This window comes from Papio anubis, chromosome 6, assembly GCF_008728515.1.
Source record: "Papio anubis isolate 15944 chromosome 6, Panubis1.0, whole genome shotgun sequence".
NCBI classification, from domain to species: Eukaryota; Metazoa; Chordata; class Mammalia; order Primates; family Cercopithecidae; genus Papio; species Papio anubis.
In genome coordinates, this window is record NC_044981.1 from 123,901,279 (window position 1) to 123,924,848 (window position 23,570).

General features: G+C 43.3%; 1 protein-coding gene across 3 annotated transcripts in view; it reads right to left on the bottom strand.

Annotated features, from left to right (window-relative positions):
* The window catches only part of ECT2L (epithelial cell transforming 2 like), a 113,204-nt gene that overhangs the window by 22,113 nt on the left and 67,521 nt on the right, over positions 1 to 23,570 (bottom strand). For all 3 annotated transcript variants that reach the window (XM_021937808.2, XM_031667393.1, XM_031667394.1), the window contains 7 exons: positions 21,393 to 21,575; positions 18,116 to 18,219; positions 9,851 to 9,937; positions 5,122 to 5,336; positions 3,421 to 3,568; positions 732 to 805; positions 481 to 637 (listed from right to left, as the gene is read on the bottom strand). In XM_021937808.2, the coding sequence (XP_021793500.2) occupies positions 481 to 637; positions 732 to 805; positions 3,421 to 3,568; positions 5,122 to 5,336; positions 9,851 to 9,937; positions 18,116 to 18,219; positions 21,393 to 21,575 (968 nt within the window). The remainder of the gene's footprint in view (positions 1 to 480; positions 638 to 731; positions 806 to 3,420; positions 3,569 to 5,121; positions 5,337 to 9,850; positions 9,938 to 18,115; positions 18,220 to 21,392; positions 21,576 to 23,570) is intronic.

A 23,570-nucleotide genomic window follows, 5' to 3' on the forward strand; every position in this document is an offset into this window, starting at 1 on the left:
GGCGCCGGTAGTCCCAGCTACTGCGGAGGCTGAGGCAGGAGAATGGTCTGAACCCACGAGGCAGAGCTTGCAGTGAGCTGAGATCGCGCCATTGCCCTCCAGCCTGGGCGACAGAGGGAGACTCCGTCTCAAACAAACAAAAAAGTACTTTCAGAAACAAAGGATTTTACTTATTTTTTATTTTTTTGCCTTTTAGTTGTGTAAAAAATCAGTCCAAATACTTCATTCTTCAAACTTTCATAAAAATTTTATTGTATTTGTACAAATATCTGAAAACATTGTCTCATGTTGCTTGGCTTAGAATAGATGCCCTTAGTGTTGGAAATCACTGAACACACTGTTGATTTAGCATTAAAAGGATGAAAGACTTTAAAGCAAAGAACCCCACAAGAAGATAAGGTGTCTCAGACTCTTTGAGTGGGAGTATCACAAAGGCATTGTAACATGTTTAAAGGATGCAGATTCTTATCAGCAACCAACCTGATCTATATAACTTTTATATTTTTTGATTTGGTCAATTGCAGTGGTCAAGTCCCCACGGTCAACATGCTCTGCAGGGGTATGAAGCCTGACAGCGTAGAGAAGATTAAGATATTCTTCAAATCTTCGGGATGGGTACAACAGCAGCTCCGGCAGGCTGTATGAGGCATAGAGAAAGGAACTCTGGTCTCTGAAGGCCCAGGAATGCCCTCTCTGGGGGGGTCCCTGCTGTGCTCTCCCTCAGAACATACCTCAGCATTTTGGTAACAATGGTCTTATCATGCCTCTTCAGGAAAGTTCGGAATGCTGGTATCATTTCTCTGCACTAAAAGGTGAGGATTATTTTGTCAAAACTTTATGAGATAGTTTATAAAGTCCACTGTTTCACTGAGCAAGCGTGATCTATGGAATGCCTGAAGCAAAAGGGCAACATCGATATCTAATCAATTAGACTATTAGCAGTGCCATTGGTGTCTTCCTAGTATGTTAAGAATGTGTGTCAGCCGGGCACTGTGGCTGTAAAGCCTGTAATCCCAGCACTTTGGGAGGCCGAGGCAGGCGGATCACGAGGTCAGGAGATCGAAACCAACCTGGCTAACATGGTGAAACCCTGTCTCTACTAAAAATACAAGAAATTAGTCGGGCGTGGTGGCAGGCGCCTGTAGTCCCCGCAACTCGGGAGGCTGAGGCAGGAGAATGGTGTGAACCTGAGAGGCAGAGCTTGCAGTGAGCCGAGATCGTGCCACTGCACTCCAGACTGGGTGACAGAGCAAGACTCCGTCTCAAAAAAAAAAAAAAAAATGTGTTTTAATTATACATAGACCTGACCCTATTCATTGAACTTAATCAGTATAGACAAATAAGAATGTACTTTGCAACCAGGTGGGCCTGGATTTGAATGAGAGTAACTCGAATATATAACCTTATCAAATTACTTAACTTTTCTGAGCCTCAGTTTTCTCATCTGTAACATAGATACCATCTCTAATGCTTGTGGTGTGGAAAAAAAAAATCCTATCCATAAAGTGGCTGTCACACAGTAAATGTTATTTCAGTGTAGTAAGATCTTGACTATTAATGGTATTCACCTTTAATGCTTCTATTAATTATGTTTTCCATAGTAATATTTATTATACAGGTATTCCACTGTACTTCATATCTGTTTTTTTTGTTTTTTGGGGTTTTTTTTTTGAGACAGAGTCTCGCTCTGTCACCCAGGCTGGAGTAGAGTGGCATAATCTCAGCTCACTGCAACCTCTGCCTCCCGGGTTCAAGCGATTCTCCTGCCTCAGCCTCCCGAGTGGCTGGGATTACAGGCACCCGCCACCATGCCCAGCTAATTTTTGTATTTTTAGTAGAGACGGGGTTTCGCCATGTTGGCCAGGCTGGTCTCGAACTCCTGACCTCAGGTGATCCACCTGCCTAGGCCTCTCAAAGTGCTGGGATTACAGGTGTGAGCCACCCACCTACCTTATCTGTTTTAAAATGTATTCATTTATCACTATTAAAGCACCTGTGAGGTTACCTCCTTTTCCATGCCTAAAAGATGTTGGCAGTGCTAACTTCTAGAAATCAAATATTCACGATTTCATTCTAGGACTTTCGGCTAAGGCCAAGTGAATTATTTATGGATTTCAATCAGATTAATAGCTAACATTGGCTGGCATGGTGGCTCATGCCTGTAATCCCAGCACTTTGGGAGGCAGAGTTGGGCGGATTGCTTGAGCCCAGGAGTTTAAGACAAGCCTGGGCAACATGGTGAAACCCGGTCTCTACAAAAAAATACAAAAAAAATTAGCCAGGTGTGGTAGCACATGCCTGTAGTCCTAGATACTTGGGAGGCTGAGGTAGGAGGATCACCTGAGCCTGGGGAAGTCGAGGCTGCAGTGAACTGTGATCGTGGCACTGCACTCCAGCCTAGGTGACAGAGGGAAACCCTGTCTCAAACCCCACAACTAAATAGCTAACATTTAAGCTAAGTACTTACTTATATGCACACACTGTGCTAGTGAAATAGGCATCATTATCTATAGCTAAAGAAATTTAGGCACCAGTGTGTTCCTGATACCATGTGATGCTTTGCTCCAATTCTTGTCGCCAAGGTCAGTCCTATGAAACTACCTTATTTACGTAACTGTTGAATCATCAAGTTATCCAGCAGTGACTAGACTCCCTGGGTGGGGTGGAAGGAATACTACAAAGGAAGCTGTCAAGGGCAGGAGCCCTCCAGAGGCCTCCCAGCTCACAGGACTTTCCTGCAGGCCTCAGTGAAGATGAGTGGTGACAGTGGACTCTGGCAGAAGTGTGCTGCCGTGCGACAAGGTAGCCTTTTCTAGGCTTTCGATACCAAATGAGGAGGGAAGAAAGAGGGATTTTATTCCCAGCAGAAGGTATCCCCACAAGAGCAGCAGGTGGTATAGAAGGGAATTGGATATTCCTGCTCAGAGTAAATAATGGCAGAAATGGCAACAGGGAAAACTGTTAATAATTTACTCTCTAGGAAATGTAAGATCAAGGCATTCCTTACTTCCTAGTGACATTTCAGAAATTGACTGTTCTTCCAAAAAAGCTGTGGATGATTAATTTTCTACATGAGAGAGTGAACTTGTCAAGGACACACAGGATTGTAGTAGCAGAATGGATTCCAAGCTCAATTGTGGAGCATTTTCCTGTAAGCTGAGGGTATCTGGGGCAGGTGAAACCCTGGTAGTTTGTATGAGGATGAGTTCAGTTCAAAAACCAGTTCCTGGCAATGCTAGGTGTCAAATATTGTGCTAGCCCCTAAGTCAGGGTTCCTGTCCTCAGAGGTCACAGTATGGGAAGAGAGCTGGGAGCTAAGAGCAGGGAAGCCTTTCTTATTAACGCTGGTCTTTCGGGTTCCACACATAACTTCCTTTCTAGCTCAGGTCTCATAGAATGATGGGATTGAAATTCATTTACCTTCTCAATAGTTTTCAGAATGACAGGGTAATTGTTGAAGAAATTGGTATATGTGTTCAACTGGCTTCCAAACTTCGTGACTATTTCTCCCACACAGTGAGCTGGGCCCCATTCCTGTAGTCTGTCTCTCAGGTTATCTAGAAACTGCCTGTGGTATGAGAAGAGCATAAGCATGAAATATTCACTTGAGATAACTTACAAACCCAAATATCCTTGTCATCAGCACGGGCATTTTCAGCCTAGTCCTTTACAGTAGGGTTTTGGTCAAGTCATTTCTTCTTAATACAGAGAAGTGCAGATTTGACAGGAAAGGGAACTGGGACGTGAAGGAGTAGGTTGGCTGGGGTAGAATCCCACCTCTTCACCTCAGTTCCTTGAGTCAGAACCACACACTGGCCACGATACAGCTGCCGCCTGATGTCCCAGTCTCTTGCCTCCAGATAGGCAGGTGGGTGAAAGTTGTTACAGTTTTTAGAGGGGAGTGCTCCACTGTCTTCAACAGGGAGTGCCATAGTCCCTGCTTGGCCCATTTCCCCAGGGCTCTAAGAAAATCCCTCATTCATCTATCAGAGGCCTTCAACACTGGAAGAGTCCTAGTTCAACCTCTTCACCGTAGGAACCGGGGCCCATTGAGAGGAAGGAACTTGTTCCAAGTTACCTAGAGAGTCACCATCGGGGAAGCACATACTCAGGTTGCCTCCCTTTACCACAGAGAGAAATGATCACTTTTCTCTCTCATGTTAGGCACTTGAAAATATGTTGTTATTAAATTGACCCCCAGCTTGGGCTTTCTAAGCTAAGTGTCCTGGTGGCTTAATCCCATTAAATCCTTCTGGTTTTTTTCCCATTGCTTAACTGAACATTGCTGATTAAGAATGAGTATATGGCTCTCCTCTTTCCTGCTGTCTTTTGCATGGACTGTCTATTGGTTACAGCAAGGATTCCCAACCCCCAGGCCGTGGATGGGTTCTGGTTCATGGCCTGTTAGGAACCCGGCCGCACAGCAGGAGGTGAGTGGCGGTTGAGTGAGTGAAGCTTCATGGATATTTACAACCGCTCCCTACTGCTTGCATTACTGCCTGAGCTCCAGATCAGCAGCAGCATTAGATTCTCATGGGAGTGCAAACACTGTGGTGAACTGCACATTCAAGGGATGTAGGTTGCATGCTCCTTATGAGAATCTAATGCCTGATGATCTGTCACTGTCTCCCATCACCCCAAGACGGGACCATCTAGTTGCAGGAAAACAAGCTCAGGGCTCCTACTGCTTTACATTATGGTGAGTTGTATAATTATTTTATTATATATTACAATGTAATAACAATAGAAATAAAGTGCGTAATAAATGTAATGTGCTTGAATCATCCCGAAACCATTCCCCCCCTCCCCGGTCTGTGTAAATATTGTCTTCCATGAAACTGGTTCCTGGTGCCAAAAAGGTTGGGGACCGCGGGGTTACAAAAAGCCTAGGTCCTGAACGCCACTCCTTGCGCCATGGCTAGGAACCAGGGAAGGGGTGTCCTTGGGAATTACTACTGGTTGCAGCCCGGTAGGTAATGTGATGACGATCTCTCTGCTATAATCAGGGTCCCTAAGAGGGGCAGAGCATCACTGCACCTCCATGCAGCTTTAGAAACATTAAAGTATGGGCTCTTCTCAGTGCACAATGAATACTTAAAAAAATACATATTCCGGAGTTACCTGTTAAGACTTAAAATCTGTAGAATATCAGAGAAAAGGATCTGGATATTGGCAGCACTCAGAATTGCTCTGTTTGATGACAGTGCTGCTTTCAGTGGTGTGAAATAAACATCTCTCACAATTTCCAGCATCTGCACGTATTTTCTCTCACTCTGTAAGAGTTCCCTGACAACTCTAGTTCGCTTTTCTGCTGAATCCTTCTGGAGTATTCTCTCCTGTAGAGAAGTGTTAAGAACTCAAGTCAGTGATGGAGAAGTAGAAGTGCTGAGCAGTCAGGCAGCTACATGGAGAACTCCCCCCCACCACCCCTTGCTGGTTTGTGCTGTTCAGGTTGAAGGGGACTTCACAGGGGGCTGTGGAGGACCCCGCTGTCCATCACTTGTCCCCAGTATCACCAGAGAGCCCCTCATATCAGGCCAGCCTGATGGCCAAGTAGAGAGGGGAATTTTAATCTTGGATCTAAAGGAAGGCAGTTTGAAAATTTACTTTTATCCATCTGTCCATCCAAATCAATATTAGGTATCTTATGCTGGTGCTGGCCATGTAATGATGAGAACAAGACAGAGTCCTGTCTTCATGGAGGTTACAGTCTAGTGAGGAAGCCTTTGGCTTGTCTACCCTTGTTTGTTTTCCTATTTCTTTTTCCAAGTAGTGTTTTATTGATTATCCTGCAAATAGAAAAACTGAAATGAGCTAGCCCTCTGCTACAGTTTGAATGTGTCCCTTCCAAAATTCAGGTGTAGCCAATGTGACAGTATTAAGAAGTGGAGCCGTGAAAAGATGACTGGGTCATGAGGACTCCTCCTTCATGTATGGGATCAGGTGCCCTTAGAAAGGGGCTTGGCAGGGGGAATTGGTCCTCTCTTGCCTTCCACCATGTGAGTACTCCAAGAGAAGGCCCTTGACAGATGCCAGCACCTTGATCTTAGATTTCCCAGCCTCATAAAGAATTTCTGTTCTTTGTAAATTACCCAGTCTCATGTATTCTATTGCAGCAGCATGAACAGGTGAAGACAGCTTTTTATTATTAGCTAGTTTGCTTCTCCAACTGACATATGAAAAATCTGAAGCATATGCTCTTCTTTCAGTATTAAGGATCTAACTTCAGTATTAAGGATAGACTTGGAGCTATGAGCCCATCTCTCCTGGCTAGCCAGGTTGCCAGATGTGCTATGTTATATTTCCAACTCTTGTTTTATTTATTTATTATTTTACTTTTTTTCTTTTGAGATGGAGTCTCATTCTTTAGTCCAGGCCGGAGTGCAGTGGTGCGATCTTGCTCACTGCAACCTTCGCCTCCCGGGTTTAAGTGATTCTCCTGCCTCAGACTCCCAAGTAGCTGGGACTAAAGGTGCATGCCACCATGCCCAGATAATTTTTATATTTTTAGTAGAGACAGAGTTTCACCATGCTGGCCAGAATGTTCTCGATCTCTTGACCTTGTGATCCACCCACCTCAGCCTCCTAAAGCGCTGGGATTACAGGTGTGAGTCACCATGCCCAGCCTCTTGTTTTATTTTTTAATGCAGAGGTGAAAATCATACACTAGCCTAAAGACATTCCATAGCCTGATGTTGTGTGTGCTATGTTTATATGGAGAGAGAAATTACTTTTTGTTGCTGGTACTAGATATTTTTTTTCTTTTATCTGCATGTTTCAAAAGCTATAAAATGAGCATCTTTATAGCAGAAAATCTATAATATCTAAATTTCAAAAACATAATGTCCTTCAATTTGAGCCTAGGATTATTATTTTCCCTCCAGCCCTAAATATACCCCACACTGCCCCCAATAAAATATGACAATACTGCTTCTGCCACTCCTGGTGCTGCTTGTGTTCTCATTCAGTGCAGACCTGAGGTAACTCCAGCACTCACCATGGTAAACAGAAAGCTCAAGGAAGGAGTCAGAACTGCTCACATTAATTTTAAGGTGGTGGGCAGGATGGTTCCTTGGTACAATTTAAGATTAACAGGCATACACCACTTAGTAATAACCACTAAGTAAACTAAGTAAACTTAGCTTACTTAGTACACTTAGTAAACTAATGACAAGCAAGGCTTGTCAATGAGGTGGATCAGATTCCAATTTGTCAGATGGCCAATCAGTGAAACAGAAACACCTGCAAAATTGGAAATGGAGGTTAAAGATGCAATTGATGTGTTTCAGCAGCAGAAGGAGGAGTCCAGTAAAAAGAGAACCTGCTACTTTACGCCAGAGGCTATTCTTACATACCAAGGGTGCATTCTCAACTGCAATTTGGTTCCACTACATCCTAACTATTACAGTATAGTTTTCTCTGTTCTTTCATTTCCTTCACCATTCCTTTATTGTACATAAGGTTAACTGATGAATGTGCACAAGGATTTTTTAAAAAATTAGTGGCTAATGATACGTGTTGATCAACACAAATGGAGATGAGAAGGTGAAAAATGCTTCTGTGAAAAGACCTCCTTGGCCAGGTACAGTGGCTCACGCCTGTAATGCCAGCACTTTGAGAGGGCGAGGCAGCTGGATCACCTGAGGTCAGGATTTCGAGACCAGCTTGACCAACATGACAAAACCCTGTCTCTACTAAAAATACAAAAATTAGCCAGGCCTGTTAGCACATGTCTGTAATCCCAGCCACTCAGGAGGCTGAGGCAGGAGAATCACTGGAACCTGGGAGGCCAAGGTTGCAGTGAGCCGAGATCGTGCCACCCCACTCCAGCCTGGGCGACAGAGCAAGACTCCGTCTCAAAAAAAAAAAAAAAAAACACCTCTTTTCTCCCTTCATGGGATGCACATTCAGCAGTTATCTTTATATTCCAATCTGTTATTTTGCTCTCATTGTTTTAACAACAGAAATATATATATATATGTTTTCATTGTCAAACCTTTTGTTGTTATCTTGAGACCACTGTCAGGTATTATTACCAATAGTCATATATATATATGTGTATATATGTGTGTGTATATATGTGTGTGTGTGTGTATATATATATAAATCCTTGCATACCTTGTTCAATTGGAGAATTCAAATGTTTTTCATTTATCATTGTAACATGAAGGGCAAATTTTATAACATTTCTGTACCTACCTCTTATATGTAGGACAATCTGTCTTTAAGTGAGGATCAATTAGTTGATAAAAATGATTCCCAGATAGTTTTTCCTTCAAGTCAAGCACCCTGTTGTTTAAATAAGTGTCTTGTTTAAAATGAAACAATGTGTAATGCTATGTGATCTTCACCAAGATGCGTTAACCATAATTTCACTAACTGGAATTATAATGTAAAAATAGCTTAAGAGAAAAATGAGAGAACTCACTGTAGTTGAAATACTATAAACACACTTTTCTTTTTTTCAGTTTTTTATTTTGAGACAGGGTCTCCCTCTGTCACCCACGCTGAAGTGCAGTGGTGCAATCATGGCTCACTGTAGCCTCGACCTCCCAGGCTCAAGCGATCCTCCTGCCTCAGCCACCAGAGTAGCCACCACAACAGACTAATTTTTGTATTTTTTTTTTGTAGAGACAGGGTTTTGCCATGTTGCCCAGGCTGGTCTCAAACTCCTCTGCTTAAGTGATATACCCACCTTGGCCTCCCAAAGTGCTGGGATTGCAAGCATGAGCTGCCAAACTCTTCTTATTTTCCAAACACATGGTCTGTATAGACTACCTATTTAGACATATCTAATGAGGTAAAAAATACATCTGCATCCCACTTGTCAGTTGGCTTACAGCCCATATTATTTTTTAATATTATATGTGTATTTCTATATGTATATATTTTTAAATATTGGAGTTATCCAACATTTATAATCATTTTGAACTAAGGTTTTCATTGTCAAACCTTTGGTTGTTATCTTGAAACCACTGTCAGGTATTATTACCAATAGTCAGATGAGATACCCTCATATCCCCTGCTCTATGCAACACGTTCCTCCTGGGAGTTCCTAGGGATGGGTTTGGGGCGAGTGGGCACCCATGTCCTGGGGCTCCACGGCCTGCACTGTCTGCAGCAGAGGGATACAGCGAGGGTGTCTGGGGCTGGGAGAGAGCCCCAGGTCTGAGCTCAGGGCTGCAGGACTTAAGATTTTTCTTGCCCAATTGTCTGGCCTTAGGGAAGTCATTTGACTTTTTCTCCCACATGTAACTTTTCTTAATTCTAGTCCTTTGTCTATAAAATGTGGCTAGGAATGTGTCTTTTATAGGATTTTGAGAATGAAAGGTGATAATAAGTGTGTTTGTGTGTTGAAGAAAACAAAACAACGTGCCATGCCCTGGGCTACACAGGATGGGACTGGCCTCTGCCGAGGCTGCAGCTTCCTCCACACTTTACCTTTGACATAGAAAGACGGAGCCCTAGACATTGCGTTCATTAGACTCAACTTTTGAAGTCAGACTGTAAGTTGGTAGATTAATTAGAAACTGTGAGGCTTTGTCCCCATGCCATTTCTTTAAAAGACATCCTAGTATCATAGAGGAAAGTCAGGGAGTAACAACCAGATTGGTTTTGCTCCAAGATGGTTACACTGCTGTCCTTCTGGCTCAACTTCTTTTCAGTCCAGGGCTTATTTGAAAAATAAGTCTGCCAGCTGAATTACCTCTAATTATACTTGAGGTTTTTCTTTTAATCCCCCAAAGGGAAATTTTCAAGGAAAACAAAGAACTAACCAGAATAAAGGCTGAAATTTCACTGTCAGGAGCAAAACCAATGGTAAATTTACATTATGTAATAATTAGCTTACCAGATTAATCAGTGCTTCAAAATTTAAATCATTTTTGCTGAGCCTGGACTTTGTGTCCCAAGAATTGTCTTCTACAACACTTCTTTCCTGAAGATTGAATGGAAACTTGGTTATTGGAGGCAGGTCTTGGCATCTCTGAAAACTCAATACTGTGCCTGCAGGAGGCCCTCAGAAGCCTCTGCCTTCAGCCCCAACCACAGTGTTCCCTACACACAATGAGTTAAGTGCTTGCAAATGGGATGCCACTCTTAAATTTTATGGTTTTTGAAAATAGCCTTTGCTTCCTTTGAACTACATAATACTTGAAAACTAAATCCAGCAAAGCTCCCTCTTCCCTGGGAGCCAGGGGAGTCATGCTGGCCTGGGGCTCCTCCCAGGCTTAGAGACTCACACACATTCCTGGATAACAGGCTTCTTTTTTTTTTCTTTTTCTTGAGCCGGAGTCTCACTCTGTCACCCAGGCTGGAGTGCAATGGCACAATCTCGGCTCACTGCAACCTCCGCCTCCCAGGTTCAAGCAATTCTCCTGCCTCAGCCTTCTGAGGAGCGGGCTTACAGGGCCCGCTACCACGCCCCACTAATTTTTGTATTTTTAGTAGAGATGGGGTTTTGCCATGTTGGCCAGGCTGGTCTGGAACTCCTGACCTCAGGTAATCCGCCCACTTCGGCCTCCCAAAGTGCTGGAATTACAGGCGTGAGCCACCGAGCCTGGCTAGGTAAGAAGCTTCTGCCTCAGCTCTGCTCTGTTCCTTCTCAGTTGAGGGCAAATAGGTTATTTTATTTTTAAGATCCAGAAGGAAAAGCTCACAAAACTCACTCCTTTTTTTCCCACCAAGTGAAAATGTGTCAAAAACAGTTTGCATACCCTTTCTAGACCTGCATATTTAAATAAGGCTTATTCTTTCTTCACTACCTTGTTAACTATTCTTACTGTGGCCTCCCTAAAACTTAGCACATTTTTTTAAAAAGCCCTCCACCCCCACCCCTGCTGCCTGCAGCACCGCAGGGTCCACCCTGGCAACAGAGCAATGGTCCTGTGTTTATGTTGAGGGACGATCATGGTCAGCGACCGTTATTGCTGCCTTCCTCATCAACGACGAAACTACCAATGGCAACCCTTGGATGTCCAGGGATGATGCTGGAAGAATAACTTCAATTTGTAACCAAGACTCCTTTTACCTTACTCTACTGAGGCAAAAACAAATTTTTATTTTGGAGATACCACATTGCTCTGGCAGCCTGAGCCTCTGCAGAAGAACCCAGGTCTGCAAAGCTGCAGCCAGCTAGCTCTAGTCCTAGATGGCAGGAGGTCCCGCCTGAGCCTAAGTGCTTCCTGTCTGCTCCAGGGAGTCTTCTTATGATTTCTTTTGTCCTCTGCTCTGTGGCTGTCTCATACCAGCCCAGCATGTATCCATACTTATGGTTTGGGCGGAGGGAGGAGATCTACTTTGTTTCCTTTTGAGACAGGGTCTCACTTTTTCACCCATGCTGGAGTGCAGTGGTGCAATATTGGCTCACTGCAGCCTCCACCTCCCAAGCTCAATTGATCCTCCCACCTCAGCCTCCCAAGTGGCTGGGACTACAGGCACACGCCACCATGCCTGGCTAATTTTGTTCATTATTTTTTTAGAGACAAGGTCTCACTATGTTGCCCAGGCTGGTCTCAAATTCAAGTGCTCCTCCTGCTTTGGGATCTCAAAGTGATGGGATTACAGGCATGAGCCACTGTGCCCAGCCAGTATCTTGCACTCCAGCGTGGGTGATGGTGTGAGGCTGTCTCAAAAAACAAAAACAAAAACTCTCAAGTTGGACCAAGATTAAGATAATGCAAACAGCACACAATTGTATTGTGGATCTCACAGATAAGGGAGCCATCTGTCTCTGGGAGATCACCTGACTACACAGGCTCACATGAAAGTTTATGCATTAAAATTCAGGTGTCATCATGGAACCCCCAGACCACCTTGGCTATTTTAGAACCTGCTCACTTACAACTGGGCTTTGTTTCACATGCCGGCTCAGCAGCAACTCACTTTTTTAAATATAATTTTTTCTTTGTGGATAGGACATTGATTCGGCATAGTAATTTTGTTCGAACCTAAAATTGGCAAGGTCACTCATTTTATATTATATGTTTAACTGCCAGAATTTTTACAGCTTAATTCTAGATTCCGATGCTATCTTTTACTTAGTTTTTATGGATGAATTCAGACGAAGTAACATGGCAGAAACTTTGCACATTTATAAGACAACGATCATTTTGGGTTGGTGGGTCTTTGCCTTGGCTCTCCAGGACATCTAAGGAAGACCATTAAAAAAAAGCTCGGAGAACATGTTAGGAATTTTTCTCTAGGATGGAGCATAGGCAGACACTATTTTCCAGAGACATTCTAGTCATTGCTGATGCTTCTGCCAGCAAACACTCAGCTGCCTGGATTAGGGGCCAGAAATAGTTGTGAAAATGACAGGTAGAGTTCAGGAACAATTATAATTCTGGCGGCCAGCCATCACCATGGTTGCATGGTATCAGTGTAAACATTATAGGCAGACAAAAACCAGGAGCAAATAATCACTGGGCAGCAGGATGGTAGGTAGGTAGGTAGGTAGGTGGATGGATAGATAGATACATGGATGGACACACACACACAGTCCTGGATTTGACAGATAATCCCTATTACACAAGCCTCTCTGGGAGGGTTTGTTTTTTTTTTTATGAGATGGAGTCTTGCTCTTGTCACCCAGGCTGGAATGCAGTGCTGCAATCTTGGCTCACTGCAACCTCTGCCTCCCAGGTTCAAGGGATTCTCCTGCCTCAGCCTCCTGAGTAGCTGGGATTACAGGCACCTGCCACCATGCCCGGCTAATTTTTGTGTTTTTCGTAGGGACAAGATTTCACCATGTTGGCCAGACTGGTCTCGAACTCCTGACCTCAGGTGATCTACCCACCTTGGCCTCCCAGAGTGCTGGGATTATAGGCGTGAGCCACTGCACCCGGCTGGAAGGGTCTTTAAAACAATTATCTCAGAGAAGCTTTCACTTTCCCCTCCTTTGTCTCCTGAGGCTCTGAGTGGATATCCAGGTTTAAAAATAAACCCTAATGTAAGGAAAATCAGCTTTTCTATTTTTATCCTAATTCAACACTGACATTTAGCTGTGGTTCTTCCTCCTAGAGGTCTCTGCATTTCTTTTGTGGGCTTTGTGCCCAAGCTCTTTAGTGTTAAATAGTAGAGAATCAAATGAGAATCGAATACGTATTTTTTCTAATTCAATTTTTTAAAAAATCAAAGAAATTTCCAGGCATTAAGGAGTTTTGCATTTTTCCAGTTTTATTACAGGCAGACAATGTAGCAATAGAGGGCCTGATTTCCAGCAATAAGGAACTTTCAGCCCAAATTTCATGCATTATTTTATGAACATGATTAGCTGTTCGGGTCAACAGCCAGTTGAAAAGACGTCATTCAGTTTGAATTTTATTTGGCAGAGGAACTTGAGGAGAAAGAGTCTCAGAGGAACTGCTCCAAGTCATCGTTCCCTTAGGTGTCAATGATCCCAGAAACGGTTCTCACCAAGAGTTAGGTCTTTCAAATGTGAGAGTGGCACTTCAGAGGAGGAAGCACCTTAGTTTTGTCCTTATTGCTTTCTTGCTACAAAGAGGGGCTTTTCTGGGATCTGTATGCCTGGGGTTTGAGGCAATAGCTTCACCCTTAGGAATAAAAGTGGGTGAAAGAATCCAATAAAGTTTCCAGGGAGTCAGGAATCAGCAGATGTTGAAAGGACTTCGGAAGAATTTGGAACCTGTGTAATGGGGTTATATATGTTGATCTTTCCCTTTAGTGAACCAGGGGAAAATGAATGATATTAGAGGCCTGGGTGCTGTTTTTCAGGTTTTCATAGGCTAAAGGATGGATGGAGACTATGTCCACCCTTTTGGGAAGAATTATCTCCACGAATTTCAAAGAGATGGTGGCTGGCATAATGAGACAAAAACGGCAGCCTCTGACAAGCAGAAAGGGGAGTCTGGACTAAATGCCCATCTGGCGTTCCCACCCCGGGATTCCCATCCCAGCCCGCGCGTCCTGTTAACAGGCGCTAATCATGCTGTACCACCTATTTATGTATTGGCCTCATCCTCCACAAAGGCAGGAACTGTCTTATTTTGCTGCCCAGTCCCAGGATTTAGCAGAAGGTCTAGCATGTGGTTAGCGCCTGCAAATATTTAGAGAATGAAACTAAAAAGATGAGGAATTGCCCTCTGCTTGAGAAGTTTCCTGAAAAGGTCGATTTAGGGGCAGGGCAGCCAGCAAGCAGAGCTCCAGCCTGTAAAGGGCTTAGATATCCCTGGAAGGCATTTAGACTCCTCTTGGGATGGCTGGGCGTGGTGGCTCAGGCCTGTAATCCCAGCACATTGGGAGGCTGAACCAGGAGGATGGCTTGAGCCCAGGAGTTCAAGGCTATGGTGAGCTATAATTGTGCCACTGTACCCCAGCATGGGTGACAGAGCGAGGCCCCATCTCAAATAAATAAATAAATAAATAAATAAATAAAATAAAGACTCCTTTCTCAGGGAGATGCTTATATCAGGTGATTGGGCAGAATAAGCCACTTGGGCACTTTGTGGCGGAAGGGGAGGACTAAAGTAAGGGTTGTGCTATGGTAACAGCAGAAAGGTAGGTCTTTTTTTTTTTTTTTTTTTGAGATAGGGTCTGGCTCTATTGCCCAGGCTGGAGTGCAATGGCGCAATCTTGGCTCACTGCAACCTCTACCTCCCTGGTTCAGCGATTCTCCTGCCTCAGCCTCCCAAGTAGCTGGAACCACAGGTGTGCCTCACCACGCCTGGCTAATTTTAGTATTTTTAGTAGAGACGGGGTCTTACCATGTTGGCCAGGCTGGTCTCAAACTCCTGGCCTCAAGTGATCCACTCACCTTGGCCTCCCAAAGGGCTGGGATTACAGGCTGAGCCACTGCACCCAGCCAAGCATGGGTCTTAATGACGGCAGGTATGTGCTGCTGAGTTCATTTGGGGCGGCAGGCAGAGGGGATGCTGCCACCAGCAGTCCTCCATGTGTGCTCCTGCCCGGCCCTGCACTGTCCTTTAAAGAAGCATTAACAAATACTTCCAGAATATCAGGTTAATAAGGCAACAAATGATTTGCCTGCTAGGGGTGCTCATAAGTCTTTTACTCCTAACAGCCCCCCATGGTGAGTTTGTGTTAGGGACTGCCATCCCACGCCTTCAAACATCAAAGGTGACTTCTCCATGGACATAAAATGGTTCTAAAACAGTATTTTTCCCTACATAGAAATCAGCTATGTGAATGAAAACATAATTCTCAGCATTTCTTGAATCCTGGTTATTTCATGTAACCAAGAATGCTTGGATTCTGAATATAGCACTTGCAAAATTATTCTTTTTTGCCTGATGAACTAGCTTTATTATTTATTTATTTATTTATTTATGACAGAGTGTCACTCTGTTGCCCAGGCTGGAGTGAAGTGGTGTGACCTCTGCTCACTGAACCTCCCCGGGTTCAAGTGATTCTTCTGCCTCAGTCTCCTGAGTAGTTAGGATTACAGGCGTGCCACCATGCCCAGCTAATTTTTGTATTTTTAGTAGAGATGCGGTTTCACCACGTTAGCCAGGCTGGTCTTGAACTCCCAACCTCAAATGATCTGCCCGCCCGGGCCTCCCAAAGTGCTGGGACTGCAAGCGTGAGCCACCGCGCCCAGTCGGAACTCACTTTAAACCCATTTTTTTTCTTTAATGAATTTGAATCTCAGCTAAGAAAAAACAGAACTATTCTTAGTTTCACCCCCCTCAAAAAAAATTTCCCCTGAAGTTCTCTCAAGGCTCAACTGTATAAATGGCAAAGCAAAATGCAAATTTCTAACTTTCCCCCACAACCAAATAGTGCTGCTCAAGTTAACATAGTGCAGGTCATGCTTTTAAGTGGCTTAAGTATTACTCATATTACGAAACTACAAAACACCCTTTTTAATAATACTTCATGAAAATAAAATTCTTTGCAGAAATGACAAGTTAAAGCTTCCCAATAGAGCTTATATAATGGTTTATGAATTTCTTTATCACGTGGGTCTAAGTCTACAGAAAAGCAACGGCATAAAAATGCAGCAGCAACTTTACCTTCATGAATAAACTGAATGTTGTCTTTGGGTCACATTTTGTTGGAATAACATTTCCTTCAAAATCTTTGCTCTCTTTACCACGTTTCTTCAGCAGAAAATATGACAAAAATTCCAGAGGTTTGTCCTAAAGAATGCCCCCCACCCCGCCCCGCCAAGAAAAATTCCCATTTAAAACATTCATCTGAAATACAGGTGTTAACAGTGCAGCAGAAGAGAGAACACACTTTTTAGCAGGGATTTCAGCTTTCTACCTAATTAATTTACATGTCCAGAAAACCGAGCGACTAGTACTCAATTCGAGTCAGTACATGAGACTTTCTAGTTAATCTCATATTCCAGTTACCATACGTACTCTTGGTTCTCAACAATTTGTCACAATCCAGTTAAGACACCAGAGTTTTATGGGAGGGTCTCTCAAGATCTTTGGAACCAAAGTGGCCCACACCATCCCCTCGGCCAAATGAGGAAAGGGAACAGGAGGGATCTTGTCGCCTTTCACGGGGAAGAAGAAGGCCTGGGAAAGAGGCTGCAGTAGCAGAATTGCTAGGAAAAACATGCTGGGCCTCTCAAATTTGGTTCCCTCTCAGGCTATAGGTTTGAGCACCATCCAAATGATATCATACATGGTTATTTTTTAAATAATTAGGTGGAAATAAGTACACTGAACTGACACCAAGCACGCTGAGTAATCCTTCGGTGTTTTGGGAGACAGTGCGGGGGCATCTCTGTGAATATCCCTGCTCATTTTATCAGCAAGACTCGCCAAAGGCCTTTCGTCATTGGGCTGCCTGAGCCTCACTGCGTAGCTGAGACTTCACAGAAGACAAACTACAGCTAATGCAGCTTCGCAGCCCCCACCCAGTGCAGAACAGCTACGCCCAGAGATGCCTGGTGCAGACCCAGAAGCCACACTGAAACAGGAGCAGATACTCGATAATAAGGAGAGAGAGAACGTGTGCAGAGACAGTGTTAAACTCACCCACAAAGTAGAATTATGATGGTGGAAAAGAAAGATTTGAGACTCTCCTTGAGAATTCCTTGGAAACTGGAGAATTTAGGTTATTGAATATGTTAACATCAGCCCTATCTCCATCCTATTCGTATTCCTGACTTCCCTCAGATGGAGAGCTGCACGTTGCATTTTCTTTCTTTCTTTCTTTCTTTTTTTGAGATTGAGTCTCTGTCACGCAGGCTGGAGTGCAGTAGTGGCACGACCCCAGCTCACTGCAACCTCCACCTCCGGGTTCAAGCGATTCTCCTGCCTCAGCCCTCTGAGTAACTGGGATTACAGGTGCCCACCACCATGCCCAGCTAATTTTTGTATTTTTAGTAGAGATGAGGTTTCACCATGTTGGCCAGGCTGGTCTCCAACTCCTGACCTCAAATGATCTGCCTGCCTCAGCCTCCCAAAGTGCTGGGATTAAAGGTGTGAGCCTGGCCACACTGCATATTCCTATAGCCATGCTGTCCTCTTTGGGGCTGTGAGAGCTGTCTGGAGACTGACCTCTCACCATTTTCTGAAATGTGGACTGGCTTCTTCTCACTGTTTTCTGAAGTGTAGACTGACCTTAATGAGAGAGAATCTTGGATCTGTGTCTGATGAAATTGTTTCTTTGGGCTTCTCCTACACCCGTCCCCAACCGAATTACTGATTTGCTTCTTTCTGTTCTGTTGTGTTCTCTTTCCCTTCCCCTCTCATCTAGCACCCCTTCCCTTCATCTTTTCACATCTGGGTCACACTTTCTCAGGTTTCTCCTCAAACTAGGAATTGGTTTCACTGTTGAGTAAAGTTTATGTGAAATATAAAGCCACTAGCATGTTTTACATATATATATATATATATAAAGTCACTTCTGACTGAAATTAAGCACAAGACAGAAAACAGGGCACAATGTAATAAACTTTAAATAACCTAGAAGATTTTCCTACTTGTCTGTCTTGTGTACTTAACACATCTTGTGCCCAGAATCCTTAGTGGCTGTTCTCATAAACTGATGTCATTTCTCTGAGGAATTGTGCGCTGAAAGGGATAAACTGGTCAAAAAAATTAATAATAACTGCAAACAGAATGTATTTAAATGTTGGTTTTCATAGTTTACTTTCTTCAGAGAAAACACTTACAGAATCTTCTTTTGACAGCTCCATCAATCTGTCTGCCAGAGCTTGTGCAGTCTCTTGGTTGTTCAGAATGTTGGTCATACCCATGGTGTCAAACATAAACTGCCCTGTAAATATAAGGCCACATGCCCTGCAATTGATTTATGCAAGAAATGTGATTTAAAAACAACAACTCAGTCCTCACAGTTGCTTTTTTTTTTTTTTTTTTTTTTTTTGGAGACAGGATCTTACTCTGTTGCCCAGGCTAGGGTGCTGTGGCAAAATCTTAACTGCAGCCTTGATTCCCTGAGCTCAAGTGATCCTTCCGCCTCAGCCTCTCAAGTAGCTGGGACTATAGGCATGCACCACCATGCCTGCTTACTTTTTTAACTATTATTTATTTCTTTATTTTGAGATGGAATCTCGCTCTTGTCACCTAGGCTGGAGTGCAGTGGCACAATCTGGGCTCACTGCAACCTCCGCCTCCTGGGTTCAAGCAATTCTACTTTCTCAGTCTCCTGAGAAGCTGATATTACAGGCACCTGCCACCACGCCCATCTTTTTTTTTTTTTTTTTTTTTTGTAGTTTTGGTAGAGACCAGGTTTCACCATGTTGGCCAGGCTAGTCTCGAACTCCTGACCTCAAGTGATCCTCTTGCCTCGGCCTCCCAAAGTGCTGGGATTACAGGCGTGAGCCACTGCGGCCAGCCAATTTTTTAACTTATTGTAGAGATGGAGTCTTGCTATGTTTCCCAGGCTGGTCTCAAACTCCTAGCCTCAAGCAATCTACCCACCTCAGCCTCCCAAAGCATTGGGACTACAGACATGAGGCATCGTACTAGACCCACAGTTGTTTTTTAGTGGATAAAAATGCCAAGAATAGCAGTAAAACTTCTATTACCCAATGAGGATTTCTACTATGATAAAATATAAAATGAACCAAAGTAATCTAAATGTCTAGCATATAAAAAGTGCCCACTCTGGCAAAGCTGATATTGAATGAAATGTATAAATTGGACAATAAGGAGAGAGCATGTAAAAAGGAGCTCAATAAGTTTAAATGTTAGACTCTCGATCCTACCAGAAGTTCCTCTATCTTCTCCTTTATCTTCATGCTCAAATAGACATTTTTCTTTTTTTTTTTTTTTTGAGATAGGGTCTCACTCTGTTGCCCAGGCTGGAGTGCGGTGATGCAATCTCAGCTCACTGCAACCTCTACCTCCCCGGCTCAAGCAATTCTCGTGCTTCAGCCTCCTGAGTAGCTGGGATTACAGGCACACGTCACCACACCCAGCTAATTTTTCTATTTTTCTGTGGAGACAGTGTTTTGCCATGTTGCCTAGGCTGGTCTCAAATTCCTGAGCTCGAGCAATCCACCTGCCTCAGCTTCCCAAACTGTTGGGATTACAGGCTGAGCCACTGCACCAGGCTTCAAATATTTAAATATTTTAAAGTCCAAAGTAAATAACATGCAAACATACATACACAGACCTCTTTTAATTTTTAAAATATTTTTAACACGATGCAGTTACTTAAAAAATTGTTGGGCCAGGTGCAGTGGCTCAAGCCTGTAATCCCAGCACTTTAGGAGGCCGAGGCGGGCGGATCAAGACCGCCCTTGGTCAGGAGATCAAGACCATCCTGGCTAACAGAGTGAAACCCCCTCTGTACTAAAAAAACTACAAAAAGAAATTAGCTGGGCGTGGTGGCAGGCGCTTGTAGTCCCAGCTACTTGGGAGGCTAAGGCAGGAGAATGGCGTGAACCCAGGAGGTGGCGCTTGCAGTGAGCCGAGATCGTGACACCGCACTCAAGCCTGGGTGACAGAGTGAGACTCCGTCTCAAAAAAAAAAAAAAAAAATTATTTTTCCATTTTCTTCTCATTGCCTACGTATATTATTTCATAAATACTCTTATCTTTAGCCAGGTGTGGCAGCTACTGGGGAGGCTGAGGCGGGCAGATCACTTGAGGTCAGGAGTTTGAGACCAACCTGGCCAACATGGCGAAACCCCGTCTCTACTAAAAATATAAAAAATAGGCTGGGCACGGTGGCTCATGCCTATAATCCCAGCACTTTGGGAGGCCGAGATGGGCGGATCACTTGCGGTCGGGGGTTTGAGACCAGCCTGGTCAACATAGTGAAACCCTGTCTCTACTAAAAATACAAAAATTAGCTGGGCGTGGTGGTGCACGCCTGTAATCTCAGTTACTCAGGAGGCTGAGGGAAGAGAATCCCTTGAACCCGGGAGGCGGAGGTTGCAATGAGCCGAGATCACACCATTGCACTGCAGCATGGGGGACAAAAGTGAAACTCTGTCTAAAAAAAAAGAAAGAAAGAAAGAACTAGGAGAAATACTTTCTCCGTGTTTACAACTTCATAACCATTTTTAAATAATGGTTGAACACCTCCTAAATGTGATAGAGTAGGTAGTACAAATAAGCAGGAAGGCAAATCCCTGTTTTGGAGGCATTTCTGTAAAGAGACATAGGACATATATTGACAGATATCTGCATGCACGCTTGTGTGTTACAGCTCTTGTGTAGATGGTAACTATGTAAACAGACCTTAAATATGGAGCTGGGCAGAGGAAAAGAAGAAAGGCATAAATAGAGGGTGATTTGATTCATACGGTGTTTTAGTCAGGCGGAAAGTAGTAGGGGAAAAATTGAATAGATATGAATAGTTGCAGATGAGAAAAAGAAAAACTCTTTACCTAGATGGTGAAATATACTTAATTTTACAGAATGGACTAATTTAGGAAAAGATGCAAAGTGGAGGAAGTAAATTGTTTTCAAAGGGCTCTGCTGTGATCATTCATTCCATCATGGGGCTGGAATGTGAATGGAAAAATTCATTCAACCATGTCCAATAGACTCAGCAAAGGCCCATGGAGCCCATCACTAAATTATATTTTTTAGATAGAAAATAAATAGAATTTAAATTGTAGAACAATTTATATAATAGTTGCTGGGGTATAAGAGGTGCTTAACTTTCAGAGCAAACTCTAGTGGGAAAAGTGCACAGCTCTCTGGCTTAGCAAACAGCAAATTGTGTCCAGGTAAATAAGTGACAAAGAATTAATAAGGTGGTAAAATGTTAAAATAAGAACCAGCTTCAACATTTTTGAACCTGAATATATTTGTTCTTAGCGGGTATTCATTACATTTGAAAGGAAGTGTGAGCAACCTAGGAGATAAAGTTTTACTGGAGTTAAAATTTTACTTGTGCCACAACTAGTATTCACTCGGGATATGAAAGCAACTTCATAATTAACCTGCAACAGAAGTAGCAAGACTGCTTACCTATCATCCTGCCACTGATGCTCTTCTGCAGTTCCTTGAAGAGAGGATACAGCTGCTTCCTTACTGTTTTCAAGGTTTCTTCTAGGAAGTCTGCGAAGCTGGACCATGTCTGTAGCTTTGCTTCGCAGAAGTAGATGGCATAGGGGGCCTTTCCCCATTGGGATCCCAGCCAATCACTAAGAACTGACAAGATTTTCTTCTGTTATTATTGCAGGCTTGAGCTCAGATGAAAGAATTCTACGTCTTGTTTAAAGTACAACAAAAACTTAGTTGCATTTGTATTGAGTTTATTATCGTTTCTCATTAGAAGACTAAGACAAACACCCATCCTCTGTTTTCAAAGGTAAAATTAGAAACTCAAAAAGGATTCAATGAATCATTTCAAATGCATCTCTTTGATAGCTGAGGCTGACGTATTCCATTCAAAGTTAAAAAAAACAAAACAAAACAGCTGCTGGATTGTGCATTGGGAAGCTGAGAAGTCATCTAAGGAAGAATGCATTGCTGTATCTTCCCAGCCTACAAGTGAAAACACAAGAAATCCCACACTACACGGCTTCCCCATCAGGCCACTGAAAGTCAACCCTGTCATAGCCAAATCCTTATCTTTCTTAAATTATGTCAAACTGCTACCTCGCTCTACAAATCTGTCTACAGGACTATAGCAGATGCTTAAAGAAAGTTTCTCTTCTTAAAAAACAATTACTGGATGATGCACTGGTATGTTAAATTTGATTTTCTGTCCTGAGTGGATACATAGCCTTACTTGCTTTGTTTCCTCTACTGTTACTGATAGACATGTGGAAAGCTTCACAACATGTTTTTGTTTTTGTTTTTGTTTGAGACAGAGTCTTGCTTTGTTACCCAGGCTGGAGTATAGTGGCGCGACCTCGGCTCACTGCGACCTCCGCCTCCCAGGTTCAAGCAATTCTTGTGCCTCAGTCTCCCAAGTAGCTGGGATTATAGATGCATGCCACTACTGCCTGGCTAATTTTTGTATTTTTAGTAGAGACGAGGTTTCACCATGTTGGCCAGGCTGGTCTCAAACTCCTGAGCTCGTGATGCTCCTGCCTCGGCCTCCCAAAGTGCTTGGATTACAGGTGTGAGCCACCGCACCCAGCCACAACATACTTTTTTTTTTTTTTTTAAATAAGGAGAATGAGAACAAGAGAGGGAAAAGGAAGATGAATAGGAGGAAGGGAAGGCAGAGGAGGAGAAAAAGAAGAAAACCTGTTCCCAGCCAGATGTGATGGGTCACTCCTGTAATCCCAGCACTTTGGGAGGCCGAGGTGGGTGGATCACAAGGTAAAGAGATCGAGACCATCCAGGCCAACATGGTGAAACCTCATCTTCACTAAAAATACAAAAATTAGCCGGGCATGGTGGCGGGCGCCTGTAGTCCCAGCTACTCAGGAGGCTCAGGCAGGAGAACCGCCTGAACCCAGGAGGCAGAGGTTGCAGTGAGCCAAGATCGAGACCATGCCATTGCACTCCAGCCGGGCGACACAGCAAGACTCTGTCTCAAAAAAAAAAAAAAAAAAAAAGAAGAAGAAGAAAGAAAGAAAGAAGGAAGGAAGGAAGGAAAGAAAGAAAGAAAGAAAAAAAGAAAGAAAGAAAACCTGTTCCCTATTACCAGCAACAGTGTTCACAGCCTGCTGCGCTCTGCTAGGCCAGTTCCTCTCTCCACAGAGCCAAATATGCTATCATTTGGTGACGTTGCTATATTAACTAAAATTAGCAAGTGACCTCTGCTTCAAAACTATATTAGGTCAATGCACTTTTGTTTTATCTATAAAGAATCTTTTCCCTTACCAGTTTCACAATTGTGCCAGTTTTCCCAAGTTCTAAAAGGCCCTTGGCATTTAGGAGTAGAGAAGCAATGCTTTATATAGTTTGCATCACTCTCAGCCCTATTTGATAGGAATCAAGGGTGTTTTAAAGCGGAAAATGACTGGCGTCAGTGTAACAAAGCAATTTGACTCTCTTGTTGGTCAGCCCATGTTACATTTTAATCTAAATTTGCAGCTTTAGTACCTAAATGAAAGTTTGCTTTCAGGTGTATTTTCTCTGATTGTTTTTCCTCTCAGATAATGCTACTGTAATGGAAACTAAGCCAGCCTCTTTGCCATCTCTTCACAGCTACAATTTATTTTTCCAAATAAAACCATATTGACTATA